This window comes from Capra hircus, chromosome 20 (genome assembly GCF_001704415.2).
Source record: "Capra hircus breed San Clemente chromosome 20, ASM170441v1, whole genome shotgun sequence".
Lineage (NCBI taxonomy): Eukaryota > Metazoa > Chordata > Mammalia > Artiodactyla > Bovidae > Capra > Capra hircus.
This window is the reverse complement of record NC_030827.1, coordinates 37,158,883-37,178,160: the sequence shown is the minus strand read 5'-3', so window position 1 is coordinate 37,178,160 and position 19,278 is coordinate 37,158,883. Positions and strand designations below refer to the sequence as shown.

The 19,278-nt window shown below is 35.6% G+C and overlaps 1 protein-coding gene and 1 pseudogene across 5 annotated transcripts in view; one reads left to right on the top strand and one right to left on the bottom strand.

The window, feature by feature from the left end:
- Positions 1-19,278, top strand: part of NIPBL (NIPBL, cohesin loading factor) — a 198,557-nt gene that overhangs the window by 163,276 nt on the left and 16,003 nt on the right. For all 5 annotated transcript variants that reach the window (XM_018065528.1, XM_018065530.1, XM_018065532.1 and 2 more), the window contains 6 exons: positions 11,622-11,730; positions 13,241-13,377; positions 16,642-16,782; positions 16,894-16,987; positions 17,480-17,634; positions 18,451-18,541. In XM_018065528.1, the coding sequence (XP_017921017.1) occupies positions 11,622-11,730; positions 13,241-13,377; positions 16,642-16,782; positions 16,894-16,987; positions 17,480-17,634; positions 18,451-18,541 (727 nt within the window). The remainder of the gene's footprint in view (positions 1-11,621; positions 11,731-13,240; positions 13,378-16,641; positions 16,783-16,893; positions 16,988-17,479; positions 17,635-18,450; positions 18,542-19,278) is intronic.
- On the bottom strand, positions 6,552-7,226 carry LOC106503318 (annotated as a pseudogene).

The following is a 19,278-nucleotide window of genomic DNA, read 5'->3' as shown; positions in this document are numbered from 1 at the left end:
TCTGTTCTATTTGTTTACTTTTTAATTTTTAATAATACTTTTAGTTAAACTATGTTTAGCGATATTTTTAATAATCAACCAAATTATTTTATTGAAACATAATTTACATGCAGAAATGTTAACCAATTTTAAGTGTGCAGCCTGACTAATTTTAATAATTATTTACAATGATGTAAAGAATATCACTCTTAGAAAGTTTTCTTGTGCCTCTTTGTAGTAGTTGATCTTCTCCCCCAACCCTGGGAAACCACGCATTCACTTTTTTGTCACTATATAGTTGTCCCCTTTGTAGAATTTCATGTCCAGAGAATCATACAGCATGTAGTCTTTTGTGTTTGACTTCTAGCAGAATGTCGCTGGTATATTGTTTTATTCCTTTTTATTGCTGAGTAGTAGCAATAGTATGGATGTATCATAATTTCTCTGTTAATTCACAAACTTATAGACTTACAAGTTGTCCCCAGTTCAGGCTGTTAATGAATAATGCTACTTGTGTGCATGTTCTTGTGAGGTTGGGTATTTTCATTTCTCTTGGGTCAATTCCCATGGTCGTGATTACTGGGTCATGTGAGTGAGAAACTGCCAGGCTGTTTTTCCAAAATGGCTGAACCATTTTGCATTTCCACCAGCAATGTTCCAGTTGATCCACATTGTCATCAATACGTGGTATTGTCCGTCTTTTTAAGTTTAACCCTTTGGTAGTGTTCAGTAATATGTTACCTTTAAAAAAATTTCAAGACTCCTTTTTTAAGCACCCTAATGGTGTTTGCTTACGTTATCCAGTCTGTAACATCTTAGACTCTCTTTATCAATCATCTTCCATTTTATAATTTTACGTGATATATTTGATACCCTTTCCCCCATAAGTCAAATAATTAACTGTATTATAGAGCCTTATGACCATCTTAGTTATATTTGTGTCAACCATTCCAAAGGGGATGGTTGACACAAATTTCTAGAAAGCTCTATACCCGTTTCATATGATACTAGTATAGCTCTCAGAAATGTCGTTAGTAAAAAGAATCTAAGGTAACATTCCTGTGTGTTATTGGCAGGTTGGAAGTAGATAAGTGAACACTAGATTTATAACTTCTTGGCAGTAGTTTTATACTCTTTATATCTTTACTCTCTAGTCCTCTTTTAAGCTCATTGCTCTTTCTATTCCTCCCTGTGTTATGCTTTCCTGCTTTCGTTTCTGCCAACAATTTAATTTATCAAAATGACATTGTGACTTTCTGGATATAGTCATTAAACTAGCAGAGTTTAGTTTTATGAAGTAAAGAACATTTTATTAAAATATTTGTATAAATACATGATGGAGGTATAATCACTCTTAACGGTAATAACAACACTGCATAAATTTGCAGAAAAGCTTGAGGATACAAAGAAGGGACTGCTGGAATTATTTTAAATTCTTGAATCAAAAATAATCAACATTCTTACTATTTCCACATGAGCTCATGTATACACATTCCATTCTGTCCAATTTTAGATACGTCTCATTATTATTTTTGTGCTGGATTGACTTCATATAGATAGTGATTCCCAATTTGTGGAATGTGATAGCCTTGGGAAATTTTAAGTACTACATGAAATAACTTCATATTTACATAGGCATCAAACTCTGCTGCTGACTACATAATGTTAGAATGTCACGTATATATATATAAAAAAGTATAGACACACACATACACACATTTTTTTAATGAATGGAAACTCATGTCCCTTTTAACTTTTAATGAATTCATGGTTTCTTTTGAATTTTTTCAGTAGTATGTGGAAGAGTTCAATCATGAAAGTTCTTTTTTTTTTTTTTTTTCTAAAAAGTGGTCCAGTCAGTGTAAATCACTATCATAACCTATAGTGGGTACCCAAAATTAATTTTGCAGTGCCACTGATTTTCATTGCTTATGTTCTAAGACTACAGCCCCCCCTTTTTTTTAGTTTACAAGAAAGTGCAGGCAATGAAAAAACTTAAATAGCCTATATTTCATCTTTTCCTGGCCTTTGTAATCCAGAATAAGATCTGCCTCTTGAAGTTTACATCAAATACTCTTATTGCCATCAATCAGTGAATGAATAGAAAAATGACTACATCAATATTCATATAATTTGATAGTGCTCCACATCATAGAAGCGCAGACTGGTAATACATACAACAGTATAGACATTTATTAAAACACTCTGCAGAATGAGGGAAGCCTTACACAGGAGAGTACATATTCTGATACCATTTATATGAAGTTTAAGGAGAGGCAAAACTAATCTGTATTGAAAAAATTTAAGAGTAATTTCAGGGAGCCAGGGATTTACTCAGAAAGGATATATATCAGTCATCTCTTATAGAATATTATATTCTTCATAGAAACAGAACCAACTAAAAAAAAGAGAGAGAGAAATGATTTATTGTAAGAACTGTCTTGTGTGATTGTTGTTGTCATTTAGTCACTAAGTCAGTCCTGACTCTTGTGCAACCATGGATTGTAGCCTGCCATCCCAGGGAAGAATTATGGAGTGGACTGCCATTTCTTTCCCAAGGAATCTTCCAGTGCAGCAACTGAAGCCATGTCTCCTCCATGCAGGCGGATTCTTTACCGCTGAGCCACTAGGGAAGCCCCTCATGTGACTATAGAGCCTCTTAAATCCCGCAATCTGTCGGCAAACTGGAGACCCAGAAAAGCCCCTAGTGTGTAGTTTGTTCTGTGTCCTGAGGCCTGGACCACAGAAGCAGATAGTATAAATCCCAGTTCAAATGTGAAAGAAGACCAGTGTCCCAGCTCAGGTGATCAGAGAATGGGTGGATTTTTCCTTCCTCTACCTGTGTTCTTTTCAGGCCCACCCACATTGGAGAGGGCAGTCTGCTATGCTGAGTCCACCAGTTCAAGTGCTAATCTCATTTAGAACTACCCTCACTCACCAACACATCCAGTAATAATGTTTAACCAGATAACTGGGCATCCTTTGGCCCAACCAAGTTAATGCTTAAAATTAATCATCACAGCTCTACCCTTTGTTAACTTGGAACCCATATATTGATACATCTCTTTATACCATACTAAATCTCCAAATAAAGACAATAACAAAGTCATGATTCTATCTAACATGATACAGCTATCCTGCATTCAACCAAAAATTCACTAACCCCTTTCCCAGAAGAAGTCCTTGAGTAATGTTTACTCTTCTCCCTGGCATCCCGTAATTTAATTACTAACATGTCAGTTTATAATAACATTTAAATACTTTGATATAAAATCAATATACTTTATGTTTTGTGGTAAGGAAATAGGAGGTGGGAGGGAAGAAAGACATTTTCTCACTTTCCCTCCCTCAGTCTCTCTCTTCCTGGCCCTCTCCCCAACTTCCATACATATAACACACACATGTATTTATGACAAAATAAGCAGGAAATACTCATGACAAAGTCCTTGTATCTATAACTGATAATGTGGTCATAGCTGGTATTTATTACTAAGAGATGGCCCAAGGGATCTCTTACATTCCAAACATACTCTTATGTACCTCGATTGTGGAGTATTACACTAGTTTCTTTTTGATGCGTGCATGTTCAGTTGTTTCCAATTCTGTGACCTTTTGGACTGTAGCCCACCAGGCTCCTCTCTCCAGGGGATTCTCTAGCAAGAATATTGAAGTGGTTGCCATGCCCTCCTCCAGGGAATCTTCCCGACCCAGGGATCAAACCCGTGTCTCGTAGCTCTCTTGCGTTGGCAGACAATTCTTTACCACCTGAAAAGCCCAGCTCCTTTCTTTACTTGTTGATTCAGAGGCATAAAGAGTGCATAGTAGTTGACTGACAATCTTTCAGTTCAGTGGGATTCTTATTATGTCTTCTGGTACAAAAATTCCTCTCTCTGGAACCTCTCTCCAGGCCAGCAGAGCATAAAGTCACTGGAATGGAAGCAGAAATTTTGCTAATCACTCATATAGCAAATGATTGATTAGCAAATTTGAGTGAGTGATGCCTTTCAAATTTCCACCTCTTGATTCCTGGACCGTGAATCCTGGCTATAGACAAAACAGCACCATGTATTGGATGCTGATTCAGAGCATAGGAGCCTGCTGGAGAATCTTGCCCCAGCCACAGCAAGATATTGCCCCCTATCTGATGTTGTAACTGAATTTGTAAAAGGCTGTAACCACCTTCTGCCAAGTCAGCTGTTTCAGAATGGTGGGAAACGTGGAATATGAGCATGGGCTTACTGCTGTACTTCTTTTGCGCTGAAGTGCTTTTCTTAACCAAAGCAGGTTTGTGTGGAGTTATGGCAAGAGGAGAAGGGGATGACAGAGGATGAGATGGTTGGATGGCATCACTGACTCAATGGACATGAGTTTGAGCAAGTCAGGGAGGTAGTGATGGACAGAGAAGCCTAGAGTGCTGCAGTTATGGAGTTGCAAAGAGTCAGACATGACTTAGAGCCTGAACAACAAATATTATGGTAGATAAAGTATCCTGTAAGTCCATAGGTGGTAGTTTTGGTAGAAGTATTGATACAGAAAAGGCAAAAATATATCAAGAGTGCCTGTTTCAGTATGAACAAAATGCTGCCCCTTCCATGATGGAGGCAGCCTAATTGTAATCAACCTGCCACCAGGTAGCTGGCTGGTAATCCCAGGGAGTTGTTCCATATCAGAAACTCAGTGTTGTTCTCTACTGCTGGCAGAGTGGACCATAGATAGTGTGGCCTTGGTAAGTAGAAGTCCGTGTTGCTGAGCTTAAGCATGATCTCCATCTCTGCTACCACACATAGTTTATTCATGAGCCCATTGGGTGAGGACAGGAGTGGCTGCGAAAAGAGGCTGTTACCCTTGGAGAAGGTATCTGCAGAGCAAGTCATCCTATCCACTTGATTTTTAAGACCCTTATCTGCTGAGGCCTCCCTTTGGTGAACATTCATGTGGAATATAAATATTTTACCATTCAGAGATGCCTCTTTTTCATATTCCCTTGTCACCAACTTTGATCATTTATCTTTCCAAGCAAAGTGAACAAGATGCACATCTTGAAGTTCTGCCCAATGGGGGAATTTTTCTTCACCACTGTCCTTTAGGGATGTCCCAGAAAGGGGCTGTATTGATGCAACTGTCCACTTTGGGGTGATCCCTGCATGTTGTGTAGACCCATCTGTAAACCAGGGATACTCCCTGTGGCCAACTGAGGCCAGAGGTGCAGGCTGAGAGAAGGCAGTGTAGCAGAATGGGAACCATAGGCATTTTGGCCACTTTTTCATGTAATTAACTTGTGCCCTTCAGCCTGCTCTGACCTAATTGTGTGTACACCACTTCCCTTTGATGACAGAATGCTGCTTTGCACACCCAACTTTGTGGCTTGGTGAGGCAGTCTCCCGGTTTATGATGGATAGCTCAGAATGCATGATGATTTTGGTGGCCCATGGGTAGGCATTCAGTATCTACTAAGGCCAAGTAGTGTGCCAAGAGCTATTTCTCAAAAAGAGAGTGGTTATCCCAGAGGGTGGCAGGGCTTTGTTCCAAAATCCTGAGGACCTATACTGCAGTTCACTTATAGAGGCTTGGCAGAGGCTCTAGTCAGCAGCCATATCTGCCACTGACACCTCAGTGCTGCTGGTCTGTGACATGAGTGGCAAAGCAGCTTGCACAGCAGCCTGGACCTGCCTTTCCAGAGCTGCCTTCTGTTCTGTGCCCCATTCAGCACTGGCAGCTTCTCAGGTCACTCAGTAAATGGGCCAGAATAATATACCCAAATGAGGAATAAGCCTCCAAAATTCAGAAACTCACTAAGGCATTGAGTTCTTTTTTGGTTATAGAAAGGACCAAATGCAACATCTTATTCTTTACTTACAGGGGACATCACACCATGTCCCACACCACTAAGCCCCCAGGAATTTCTTCGAAGTAGAAGACCCCTAAATTTCCATTGGATGTATTGCCCACCCTTTGACACGCACATTCTACGAATAAGTCCAGTGTACTTGTTCCTTTTTGCTTATTATGTGCAGTTGGCATAATGTCATCAATGTAATGGGCCAGTGTGATGTCATGTTAAAGTGAAAGATAGTCATCATCATACAAACTAAGTTATAATGTAAGACTGGGCAGTTAAGATACCCCTGAGACAGTGCAATACATTTCTGGCCTTGCCAGTTAAAAGCGAACTGCTTCTGGTGGGCCTTTAACAAGGATGAGGAAAAAAAGGTATCTTACAGATCATTAGCTGTACACCAGGTTCCAGAGGATGTTAATTTGTTGAAGCACTGACATCTCATCTGGTACAGGAGCTGCAGTTGGAGTCCTGACCTGGTTAAGCTTATGCTAATAATTCAGGGTCTTTTCTAATGAGTCGGCTCTTTGCATCAGGTAGCCAAAGTATTGGAGCTTCAGCATCAGTCCTTCTAATGATTTATTTTAGGATTGACTGGTTTGATCTCCTTGCAGTCCAAGGGGACTCTCAAGAGTCTTCTCCAGCACCACGGTTCAAAAGCATCAATTCTTTGATGCTCAGCCTTCTTTATGGTCCAACTCTCACATCCATACATGACTACTGGAAAAACCATAGCTTTGACTAGATGGAACTTCATTGGCAAAGTGATGTCTCTGCCTTTTTCTTTCCTTTACTGTTACTTGCATGTATTTTTTGCGGCCTTTATTCCTGGGCCTTAAGTTTTTGTTTCTTTACTTTCTTCCGGGATATTTTTTTCTTCTGTGCAACCTCCTCTTCTGGTTTAGGAACAATCTGTTCTTTTTCAGTAAGGATCATCTCAATGTGGCAGGGAGAGCTCAGGTAGGGGTTGATCCGACGATGAGCTCTGTAAGTCCTGAGCCGCATCTTGTGGGCTTTGTTCACCTGGATGTGCTCAGTGACCAGAGATTCTACATCTAAGCCCTTAAGTTCAGCATTATTCTCTGCATTTTTGAGCATGTGCAGTAAAAATTCAGCACCCTTTTTGGGCCACTGATCCTGCATCCAGCCCCACTGTTTGGCCTGTGCACACCTACCAACTCCACCATTGTAACAATGGAATGGCACACATTGCTTCTTTAAAGTGACATCCTTCAGATACTTGCAGGCTTTTCAGATATGCATACCCTTTATGGCCTGGGCACTTTTCACAAATGTTCTTAAAGTGAACATGAAGATTTGAACCTCTTGATTTACATGATTTTGTGGGGTTTTCTGGGTCGAGTGAATAGCGCACCATTTTTAGAGGTCATCGCAGGCTGCTTATTGGAAAAGTGATGTCTCTGCTTTTTAATACTCTGTCTAGGATTGTCATAGCTTTCCTTCCAAGGAGCAAGGATCTTTTCATTTCATGGCTGCAGTCACCATAGGAAACCAAGAAAATAAAGTCTGTCACTGTTTACTTTGTTTCCCTACCTATTTGCTGTGAATTGATGGGATCAAATTCCATGATCTTAGTTTTTTGAGAGTTTTAAGCCAGCTTTTTCACTCTCCTCTTTCACCTTCATCAAGAGACTCTAATTGCTTTTTGCTTTCTGCCATAAGGGTGGTATCATCTGCATATCTGAGGTTATTGATATTTCTCCCAGCAATCTTGATTCCAGCTTGTGCTTCATCCAGACTGGCATTTCGCATGATGTACTCTGCATGTAAGTTAAATAAGCAGAGTGACAATGTACAGCCTTGACGTACTACTCCTTTGCTAATTTGGAACCAGTCCATTGTTCCATGTCCGGTTCTAACTGTTGCTCCTTGACCTGCATACACGTTTCTCAGGATGTATATAATCATGTACAAAATTTTGGTAAAAATATGGATGGTTAAAGGCTATTGTGATGTGGTCTCAGATGCAAATGAAGAACATGCTGTTGGACAACAGAGAACAGTCTGTCCTTGTAATTTGGTGAAGCACTTGGCTAAATTGTGTTCCTTTTCTAGTGTTTGGTGAAGGGAAGACTTCAAGTGATGAAACTGGATGTTTAGCTGAGGAGATTTCTAAGCAAAGGGTTGAAGGTGCAGCTTGATTTCTCGTGCCTGAGTTTACAGTCAAATAGTGTCTTTGTCTCCATCAACCAGTAAATGGCTAAAGAAAACCTGATGTATCTATACAGCTAAATAGTACAGCATGTCAAAAGGAACAAACTATTGATACTTAACAGCAACATAGGTAAATAATAAAAGCATTACACAAAGTGACAAGAGTCTTATACAGAAGAGTACATGTTATGATTCTATTTATATGAAATTCTAGGAGAGGCTATACTAATCTATATGGAAAAAAATCAGAAGAGTGGTTGCAGGGAGCCATGGATCAAATGGAAAGGAACATGAGGGAATTTTCAAAGGTGATGGTAATAATCTATATCAGTGGTTTTAAAAGTTAACAAGATTATCTGTGACTTGTTAGAAGTAAAATTTTAAGACTTTTGTCCAGATTTAATTAATCAGTAACTCTGAAGTTGGGGCCCACCATTCTATAGTTTAGCAGTCTTCAGATGATTCTAATGTAAGTTTTAAAGATGGAAAAAGTTTGTCCTCTATCTTGGTAGAGTGTTTTGAGTTATAAAGGGGAATATACTTAACAAAACTGGGCAACTGTAGATTTGTCCATATCATTTTATGTAAATTTTATCTCTAAAGGAAAAGATAGAGAGTATATTGATGTCTACAGCTTACTTACCCATCAAAAAATTGGACAGAGATGTATATATGTTTATACTATATATATTATATATGCATATATATATGTACATCTGTACATGCATATTGTGGGGCTGATTTAACATCACATGTGTATATGATTTAACATTAAACAAAAAATAAGTAATCATATCAGAGGATACAAAAAAAATTGTTGATAAAATTTAATACCCTTGAATGATAACATCTAGTAAACTAGAAGTAAAATCTGATAAACTATAAAACCTAAAATAAAAATCATGCAAAATGGGAAGATGTTAAGAGATCTCATCAAAATCAAGAATAGAAAATATTTATCAAGCATGTCAAGGTGTTCTTAAACCATACATGGAAAAGTAGAGTTGAAAATAATCATCACTTCTGAAAATGCAGGAGCACTAATGTGTCTTAACAGGTACCAGGACTTATTAAAGATTGAGTAATTCAGATAGCTTGAACTTTTCAATAAATGGGACTGGAATAAGTGGCTACCTATAAGGGTTTTTTTTGTTTGTTTGTTTTTTTAATTCTTCAACTCAGTGAAGAGTCGGGCATGACTGAGCATGAGCACGCGTGCGCGCGCGCGCACACACACACACACACAGATTAAAAGAAATCTTTAAACTTTTAGAAGATAGTATGTATGTGTGTGCTAAGTCACTTCAGTCGTGTCCAACTCTGTGCAACCCTTTGGACTATAGCCTGCCAGGCTACTTTGTCCATGGGATTCTCCAGGCAAGAATACTGGAGTAGGTTGCTATGCCCTCCACCAGGGTATCTTCCCTACTCAGGGATCGACCTGCGTCTCTTGTGTCTCCTACATTGGCAGGCCGGTTCTTTGCTTCTAGCACCACCTGGGAAGCCCCAGAAGACACTATATGTATTAATATATTTTTGACTTTTCTTAAGGAAGAATTTCTTGAGTCACAGAAAACCAGTAACCTGAAAAGATTGATAAATTTCACTGCCTTAAAATGAAGAACATTTGTGAATCCAGAAAAAACACAGAGTGGGACAGATATTTGATACATATATAACTGACAAAGGAGCATTGTTAGAAAATATAATGAGCTCCTTTCCTACAAACCAATATAAAGCAAGAGTCTCAATAGGAAAACAGGAGAATGTAATGAATGGACATTTCATAAAGAAAAAAAGAAATGTGACTTAAGGTATTCAGCCTCATTCATGATATGGGAAATGCAAATCAAGGCTATTTTTAAACTTAGCATTATTTCATAGAGTTGAACATTCATATTACCCATGACCCAGTAATTCCATGCCAAGGTACATACCCAAGAAAATCTTACATATGTGTACCAGGAGACAAATAAAAATGCTCATTATGCCACTAAAGTTTTAATTAACCTGTCTTCAGAAGAATGGATGAATGAATTGCAGTACAGACACAATGGCCTATTTTATAGTAGCAAAAATGAGTAAAGTAACAGTTTCATGCAACAACCTGGATTACATTAGTGACATATTAAATGGAAAAGGCAAATCCCAGAAGACTGCATCCAGCATGATACCTTTTAAGAAAATTGAAAATCCAGGAAAACTAGAAACAGTATTTAACTTAGGTTTTTGTGTGTTTTTTTTTAAGTGAAGAAATGGGAAAAGTTCTGATAAGTGGTCCTTTGAAAGTAAAACAGGAAGATGGGATAAAGGAAGGAGCACATTGGGAAATATAAGTTATTGGAGATACTCTTAAGTTAGGTTCATAGTGGATCATTATATTTATATTCAAAGAAAAGGGCACATAACCAGTATTGGCAGTGTGTCATAACACAAAATTTATGATTAATACTTTTATGTGTACTTGATGTCTTGGAGAGCAAAAAGCAAAAAAAAGGGTAAAGAATCTGTTTTCTACCCCTTCCCCAAAAAGACCAAGGTAGCATATAATATTAATAGCTGCTTAAGGTTGAGTTACAAGGCAGGACATGGAGAACTTGCTGTTTAGAGCTGAAACTGGGTAAATTGAAGCTACCTTGATTTATTTTTTTAAATTGGAAGGAGTAGGGGAAATGTATGTGATACGTTATTCTGATTGCTATCAGTTGTAATCATCCACACATCTTGTAGTGAAAGTTTAAATCTTCTCTGTCCTATACTAGCCACGTGTGATTTTTCATTTTATTTGAATTTTTATTTATTTTCAATTCCTCAGTTATACTAGCTACGTTTCAAGTATTTAGTAGCTGCATGTCACTTGTGGCAGCAATATTGTACAGCACAGATATAAAACATATCCATCATTACAGAAAGTTAAAATTGTACAGTGTTGGAACCTTGACAGAAATTGCACATTTTTAACTTCCTTAATAACCCAAGAATTGTATTAGCTATTCTTTATTAACAAAACCGATGTATCTTAGATGATGTTACCATTGACCTCTGATTATGAAAGATTGTATTTATTTTACAGTTATAATTAGACTGATCTCTTTTCTCATATCATTATTTGTAGCACATCTCTATCATTGTTTATTAATAAGTTGGTAAAAGATAACACAGGGAAGAAATCCAGCCTTGTGTTTTATAATTGCAGATTTTAAGGTGCAAGTCAGATGTAGTTACAGCTATTTTTAAAATGTCATTAACCCATAATAAACTTTTTTTGAGAAATCAAAGAACTTGAAATGATGAGAGATGGAATTCTAATTCTTTAAAATCACTCAACTAGCATTGAGGGGTACTCTTAAGGGAAGGTCAGTGTTCTTATTTCTCTCATATCCTGCCTTAGGTTCTATACATAGCAATTTAAATAACTTCATACTAAAATTGTTTGGAAATATCTTTAATTACTGGTTATATTTTAAAATATTTGTTATATATTTTTATTTATGAATTTGCACTTTCAGTATTAAATTGTTAATAACCAATTGAAAATCTTATTACTTATGGACACATTTTGATGCATTTATATTATTATTGTCTAATGAATTATACTGGGATTTTTTTTTTCATATATATACACTTATAGTTGTTGAAGTCTGAAGAGGATTCCTCATATAAACCTGTGAAGAAAGCTTGTACTCAACTTGTTGATAACCTAGTTGAGCACATTCTTAAATATGAGGAATCTCTAGCTGGTAAGACATTTTATATATTGGTCATTAAGTTGATTTTATAAGATATTTTAAAATACTTTGTGCACATTTCTTCTTTTTGCCTCTCACTCTGCTTAGCCTAATAATTAACTACTTCACTTTTAAATGAACTCTGTTTTTTATTATGTTGAATCCCAGGTTATTGTTACGTTATAGTTGACTGGTATTATTTACAGCAATGTAATAGAAGCATGGGACTCATCTCTTTCACATATCTTTCAATAGAACATAATTTTAGATGTCATAATGAGCAAGAATTAAAGTAAGTCCAGGGACTAATGTATGTAGGTAAATGTGCTTATCCAAAAACTGTTCAGTATCTTTCAAATTATATAAAAATTTCTATCAAAATGAAGTTAATTATTATAAAAATGTTTTTAAATGATTTATAGTACCTTCCTAATACCATTTATAATTATATAAAATGTGCTTAATCTTGACCTAGAAAGGTGTTAGTAATTTTTAAATTGACAGATTCCTTAAATATTTAATAATATATATTATCTATTACTCAGTCACAAAATTGAAGTTATTAATGAAAATATAAATGATTATAAAATCATAAAAGTCATAATTGTTATCTATTGCTTAAAAGCACACAAGACTAACATTACTTCCCATCCCCTAATATATATTAATCAGGAACAATAGTCAGCCTCAGTCAATTTTCAGAATTGGGGGCCATTTACCTCTTACAGAGGTACCATTTAAGGTAAAAATTGTTGATAGTCTTTATATTTTAATGCAGTCTTTTTTTTTTTCCTCATTTTCCATGTTTACTTCTTTTTCTTTGTATCTCCTGTTCTGTTTCCCAGTTTTTCCCTTTCCTAGATTTTAAAGGTGATACTGTTGTCACTTAATGTTAAGAAATTGCTAATGTCCTCTAAAATGCCCAAGAACTAAGACACTTTGTATCTCCTAACTAGCAACACTCCCAAGAACCAAGAAACATTGAATCTCCTAACTAGCTACACTTTTCTCTTACCTGAACAGCATTTACTTGTCTTAATACAGCACTGGTCCACTTATGTATCATTCTTGTCTTCTGACATTTTACCACAGCAGCATCTTTTTTCCCCAGTACCCTTAAACACAGTATCACCTCAGCTAAATTGTTTTTGTCCTCCTTTGCTAATTTCTTTCCCATTCTCATTTCCATGCATTTTAAGATACTAACCAACACCATGTTGATTCTCAGAATTCCATCTCTAAACTTACCAACTTTCATTCTACTTTTTACTTCAGTCCTCCTCCCCTTGATGTGAAACTTGCCTTCCATAGTGCAGCCTTTTTGCCCTTTATCCTTAATACATGTAATTGTATATAATATAGAAAGGCAAGAAGTCTAGTATCATAAGGAATGCTAATCTGTTGTATTGAGGCATGTACTAAATCTATTCAGAGGATAGTACTGAGTAATTTGAATAATATTCTGTATCATTTCCACTGCCTTGTCATATTTTAGTGTCTTATTTTCTGTTTGTTTTTCCAGACTCTGACAATAAAGGTGTGAATTCTGGAAGATTGGTAGCTTGCATAACCACTTTGTTCTTATTCAGCAAAATAAGACCCCAGCTCATGGTTAAACATGCCATGACTATGCAGCCATATCTTACCACTAAATGTAGTGTAAGTATAGAGCTGTCTGTCCTGTTTTTCTCTCTTATCTAAACCATGTAGTAACTATTTTAAATTTAGAGTTCGCATTGTGTCATCCACCTTTTCACTGACAGATGGCAGTCATTTTCACTGAAAGATCAACTGGATTATGTACTCAAATATAGAGTCTAATATTTGTAGCAAGTTATCTACAAGCATCATTTTTCTGATGTATTATAAATAAATTTCAGGTTTCATCTCTCTTAGCTCCTCAAACTAAACTGTCAGTAATGCTTAATAAATGTAACTATTGTTAGGACTTAAACAGTGAGTGAGCAAAGTTCTTGTCACTGAGAAATTTACTGTCGTTTGGATTCTGGTTTTGCTTTTCATTTGTTATTTTTGATGTATTTTATTTATATAATGTATTTATATACTGAATATGAAAAATAAAGGATCATCAGAGATGTTAGGTTTTTAAGTTAATATTACACATGTTCTCCTAAAATCAAATGTGAAGATTAAATACTGCTTAGGTCAGATAATCCAGCAGTTTATATGACAGTATGGTAAATTCAATGGCTTATTACAACAGTAAATTTTAAAATACTCTAAAAATCTATGAATGTAATTAGTTTTTTACTTCCTATGTTCCAAGCTTCCTAAGAAGCTAATTTTAACTGTTTACTAAATTTGTTTTGCTGCTATGGTCAGTTTTTTTGGTGATCTAAATGAATAAATTCTAGGTGAAAAACTTCAGGATGTCCTGAGGAATTTTAAAACCAGAGAAAAGTATCAGAAGATAAATACATTAAAAAATAATATGTAATACTTCTGAAACAACATTTAAGTCAACATATATTTCTGTCTTTAGGGCTTGTGTTAGATCGAGATATAAATTGATTAATATGTAATCTGTGACTGATAATAATAGTTAATAGTTATTGAGCACAGTGCCAAACACTAAAAAATTTTGCATGCAGCATCTCATTTACATTATGAAGTTAGTACCGTTATTATCCTGGTTTTACAGATAAGGAAACGAAAGCTTAGAGAATATAAATAATTTGCCCAGTGTCATAGCTAATGAGTCCCAAAGCTAGAATTCAATACCATGTCTGTTTACTTGTAGAATTTAAACAACAATTTAGCCTTGATTATCCGTTTCAATGGATATTTTTTAAAGCAAGGCTACTTGAAAACATTTTGTATAATTTGTTATGCATACACACACTAATATAAAGTTTTATATAAATAAGGCTATTTCATATATATGATAGACACCTTTTTAAATGGGTTTGTTTTTTTTTTTTTTTTCGGTTTTTAATATCCTACCCTCATTTCAGGATAAGCAATCTGGAGTGACCTTGCACGTTTTATCCCTGTTTCTATAATTGCAGACACACATTATACACATGGTTAACCAGATTTTTTAAAAATCACTTCATGTTATATATGTATCTGTCAGGCATTTTTCCTAATCTCAAAACAACTGATGTATATTCATCCTTTTGAATAGCTGTGTATTATTCATCTAATGGACATCTTATGATTTCTTTAACCATTTTTCCATCTAGGCGAGTATTTATTTTTTATTTACATTGTTTCCTGTTGATAGCTACTACAACCAATTCCTTAATAATCGTTCCTATTCATATACTTTTAAATATTCATGCTTCTTTTTCTTTGGCATAGTCTGAGGAATTGACTTCCCAGATTGAAGGAATGTTTTTGCAGTTTTGATTTTGTTTCTGAATAGCTCTTGTCAAATTGCTGGTGGACATGTTTCATAGCCACTTTGGAAACCAGTGAATGATGCTCTGTGTCATTTTTGTACTCTTTGCCATGCTAACAGATGTAAAAGAATGTAGTTGTTTGTTGCTTCAGCTTCCCTTCCTTGATTTCCAAGAAGGTTTAGCATCTTTTTATGACATTAACCAGTTGAACTTGATTTTCTTTAATTTGACTGTTCTTATCCTTTGCTTATTTTACCTTTGAACTGTGGACCTTTTTTTTGAAAACTCTTTAAATGTTTGAGATATTGATCTATCTTATGTATATTCATTTCAGATATTTCATATATTCTACAGCTCTTTTCCTTCATGATTTTCATCTTCATTTAAATTTTTCTTTCAGATTTTAAGATACTTTATTTACTTGATTTTTCAAGTCAATTATCTTTCAAAAAATTTTTACTGCATTTTTAAAGTAGGATTCTGTCAGAGGTTTTCAAATGAATTTATCTTGAGAAAAACTGATTTATCCCTTCACCCACTTTAATCACCTGTTGCCTCCAATTTTTAATAAGTTTTAAAACCTCTAAAATTTAAAAAGATTAAAATATTAACATTTTAAATTTTAAAATAAAGGAGACTTATACCTAATTCTGGGATTCTGTGTTTTCCTGTATCATAAAAGGGGTTAACACAACACTATTGTTAGCACTCAGCTTCAGCACTTAGGACCTGGTTACTCTTTGTTTTCAAGAGCTTTTCTGCATGTTATAGGATGTTTGGCAATATCCTTGGCCTCTATCCACTGGATGCGAGTAGTACCCTCATGCCAGTGTATGACAACCAAAATTGTCCCATATATTGCCAGATATCCATTGGGGGACAAAGTGAAAGTGAAAGTATCGGTTGCTCAGTTGTGTCCGACTCTGCAACCCCATGGACTATAACCTGCCAGACTCCTCTGTCCATGAATTCTCCAGGCAGGGATAATGGAGTGGGTTGCCATTTTCTCCAGGGGATCTTCCCAACCCAGGGATTAAACCTGGGTCTCCTGCATTGCAGGCAGACTCTTTACCATCTGAGCCACCAGGAAAGTCACCCTCAATTGAGAGATACTGCATTGTTATTATCCTAATTTGAAAAATATTAGTCTTAAAAATTGTACCAGTCTTTGGTAAAATACTCTGTTAAATATTTAAATACCATTGTTCAGAACTGATTGTTAGTGCATATTAGGGAGAAAAACAGTAACTGTAGGATTATGACTAAGTGACTCAAAGATCACATGGTAAGTTAGTGACAGAGCTAGAATAGAATCCAGGTTTCTGTCACTATCTGCTCCTCTTCCCTTCAGACTTTAAAAAAGCTCTTTCCTAATAATGCTATTTTGGTTTCTTTTGGGGGGGGAAGCTATTAATGTGTGTGTATATATATATATACATACATACATACATGTATATAAGATACCTATAAAATAATACCAAAACCCCAAATACATAAAGCTGCATATAGTTTCTTTTCAGATTTTGATATTCATAAAGCTTTGATTTTATCCTTATAGACACAAAATGATTTCATGGTTATCTGCAATGTTGCAAAAATTCTAGAACTAGTTGTACCTCTGATGGAACATCCAAGTGAAACTTTCCTTGCCACTATTGAAGAAGATCTAATGAAGCTTATCATCAAATATGGCATGACTGTAAGCATTCACTTTGCCACCTCTGTTGATCAATATACAATTCACAAATCATGTGTTTTTAAATCACTTAATCATGCTTTTGTCTAAACAATAACATTTTCTCTCTTTTAGGTAGTGCAACATTGTGTAAGCTGTCTTGGGGCTGTTGTAAATAAAGTGACACAGAATTTTAAATTTGTGTGGGCCTGTTTCAATAGATACTATGGTAAGTTCACTGCCTGGGCTTTAAAATTATTTTGCTAGATCCTGCAGTGTCCAGTTCCTTTTTAACAAAATCTGATAAAAGATAATATCAAGCGAATTATAAGAGGTGTGATTGTCCTCTATAGTCCATTTTCAGAAGCAATACTTCTGGGTATCTTTTATATTCCCTCAATAACCCAATGTGTTTACTTCAGAAATTTATCTTCTCTTAAGTGAATATTGTAAGTTTTTTGCCTACTATGTCAAATAAAATTTAAATACCATTTTTTTTCTTAAATTAGTTCTTTTAGGCTCAATTGGAATGCCCTCATATTTCTAGGCATGTTTAATACTTAGACGAGTTGAATTTTAGTACATTTTAAATTGAATTTGTATTTACTTAATTTTAGTAAAATTTAGTTTTAGTTTATTAGCAGTAATTATTTGAGCATAACAGTTCAAGAATGGAGGGTTTGTTACAAATAATATAAATAAATGTTACTTATTTTACTAGGTGCCATTTCAAAATTAAAAAGTCAACACCAAGAGGACCCAAATAACACTTCACTCCTAACAAACAAACCAGCACTTCTGAGATCCCTTTTCACTGTTGGGGCACTGTGTCGGCATTTTGATTTTGATCTGGAAGATTTTAAAGGCAACAGTAAGGTAAAGATCCTAATATTATTCAGTATCCTGAAAAAATAGAACTATGTGACCTGTGCATTAAAAAGTGACTATAATGACCCAGGATGAGCAGCATTAGAATAGTCTGGGTTTTGGTTTTGTTTTAATTTTATTGTATTTTATTTTCTATTTTTTGTATATGCGGCATATGAAAGGGCTTTCCAGGTGGCACTAGTGGTAAAGAACCTGCCTGCTAATGCAGGAGATGTAAGAGACGCAGGATTGATCCCTGGGTCAGGAAGATCCCCTGGAAGAGGGCAGGGCAACCCACTCCAGTATTGCCTGGAGAATGCTATGGACAGAGGAGCCTCGCAGGCTGCAGTCCATAGTGTCGCACAGAGTCGGACACGACCGAAGCAACTTAGCACGCACACATGGAGTGTGGGATCTTAGTTCCCTAACCCAGGATTTAACCTGCACACCCTGCATTGGAAGCAAGTAGTCTTAACCACTGACAGACCAGGGAAGTCCCTAGAGTTGTCTGGTTTAATTCTAAAACAATGCTATTCAAAACATGGTCTTTGAAGCCAATCTGTCAGGTCCCAGTCCATAAGAAATTAATGCAAGTTAGATCTGCTTTATATTTGTGGGCACACTTTGTCGGCAGCACTTTTATTTTTTAACTGTCGCAATGAATGAGATTGTTCTAAAATTTATGGCCTTATACATGTATTGGTGATTTATTCTTTAGTAAAGTTTACATGCAGAAGTTTGCTTTTAGATATTTTTTCCCTTCACAGTTGAAAACGGATCTAAGCTACTCTTCCTTATACACTTTAATGTGTTTTTCCCCCTTAGGTTAACATAAAGGATAAAGTACTTGAACTATTGATGTATTTTACAAAGCATTCAGATGAAGAAGTGCAAACAAAAGCCATCATTGGTCTAGGTAAATTAAGTCTAGATTTCTTCCTAGTTCTTAGTTGTTTGAGAGGTTGAGGAAGTTTTAAAATTTTTTTGAGTCTAAAATGTAGATTTACTTAAGTATGTTTCTGTTTAAAGTAGGATCCCGTGTCTAGAATATACATCTGGGGGTTAAAACAACTGGGTTCCATTCTTGGCTCATCCAGTGACTTCCTGGGTGACTTTCAGCAAGTCATGTAACTTGTTTGTCAGTTTCCTCATTAGTAAAATAGAGGTGACAGTACTTTCTTCTCCCCCTACTTTATAGGGTTCAGAGTACTTTAATAAAGAAAAGTGATGTAGAAAAATTTGTACTGTTGTATATTTTTTTGTTATTTTTCTTTGCAAAGTTTTGTCAGTGTATGTGTCTGCCTCTTCTCAAGACAAAACAGAGGGCAGTGTACACAGGCTTCTATTTATTAATATATAGAAAACACATGGTAACCACATAGGAACAGCTGGATGTATACTTTTTCTATATTATTTTTCCAAGAGCATTGATGTAATAAATACATGTGGTTAGGTTAGATCTTTGAGGTTTATCTGGAAAGATATTGGAATATGGGCAAAATTTGAGAAGGATAGCCTTAAAGTCTTGATACCTGAATTAAATGTACTAAAAAAAATTAGAAGAGCACTCTCTTCATGTTTTTGTGCTGTTGTTTTTTTGTTGTTGTTGTTTGTTTGTTTGTTTTGTTTTACTTTGTACAGATACATATAAAG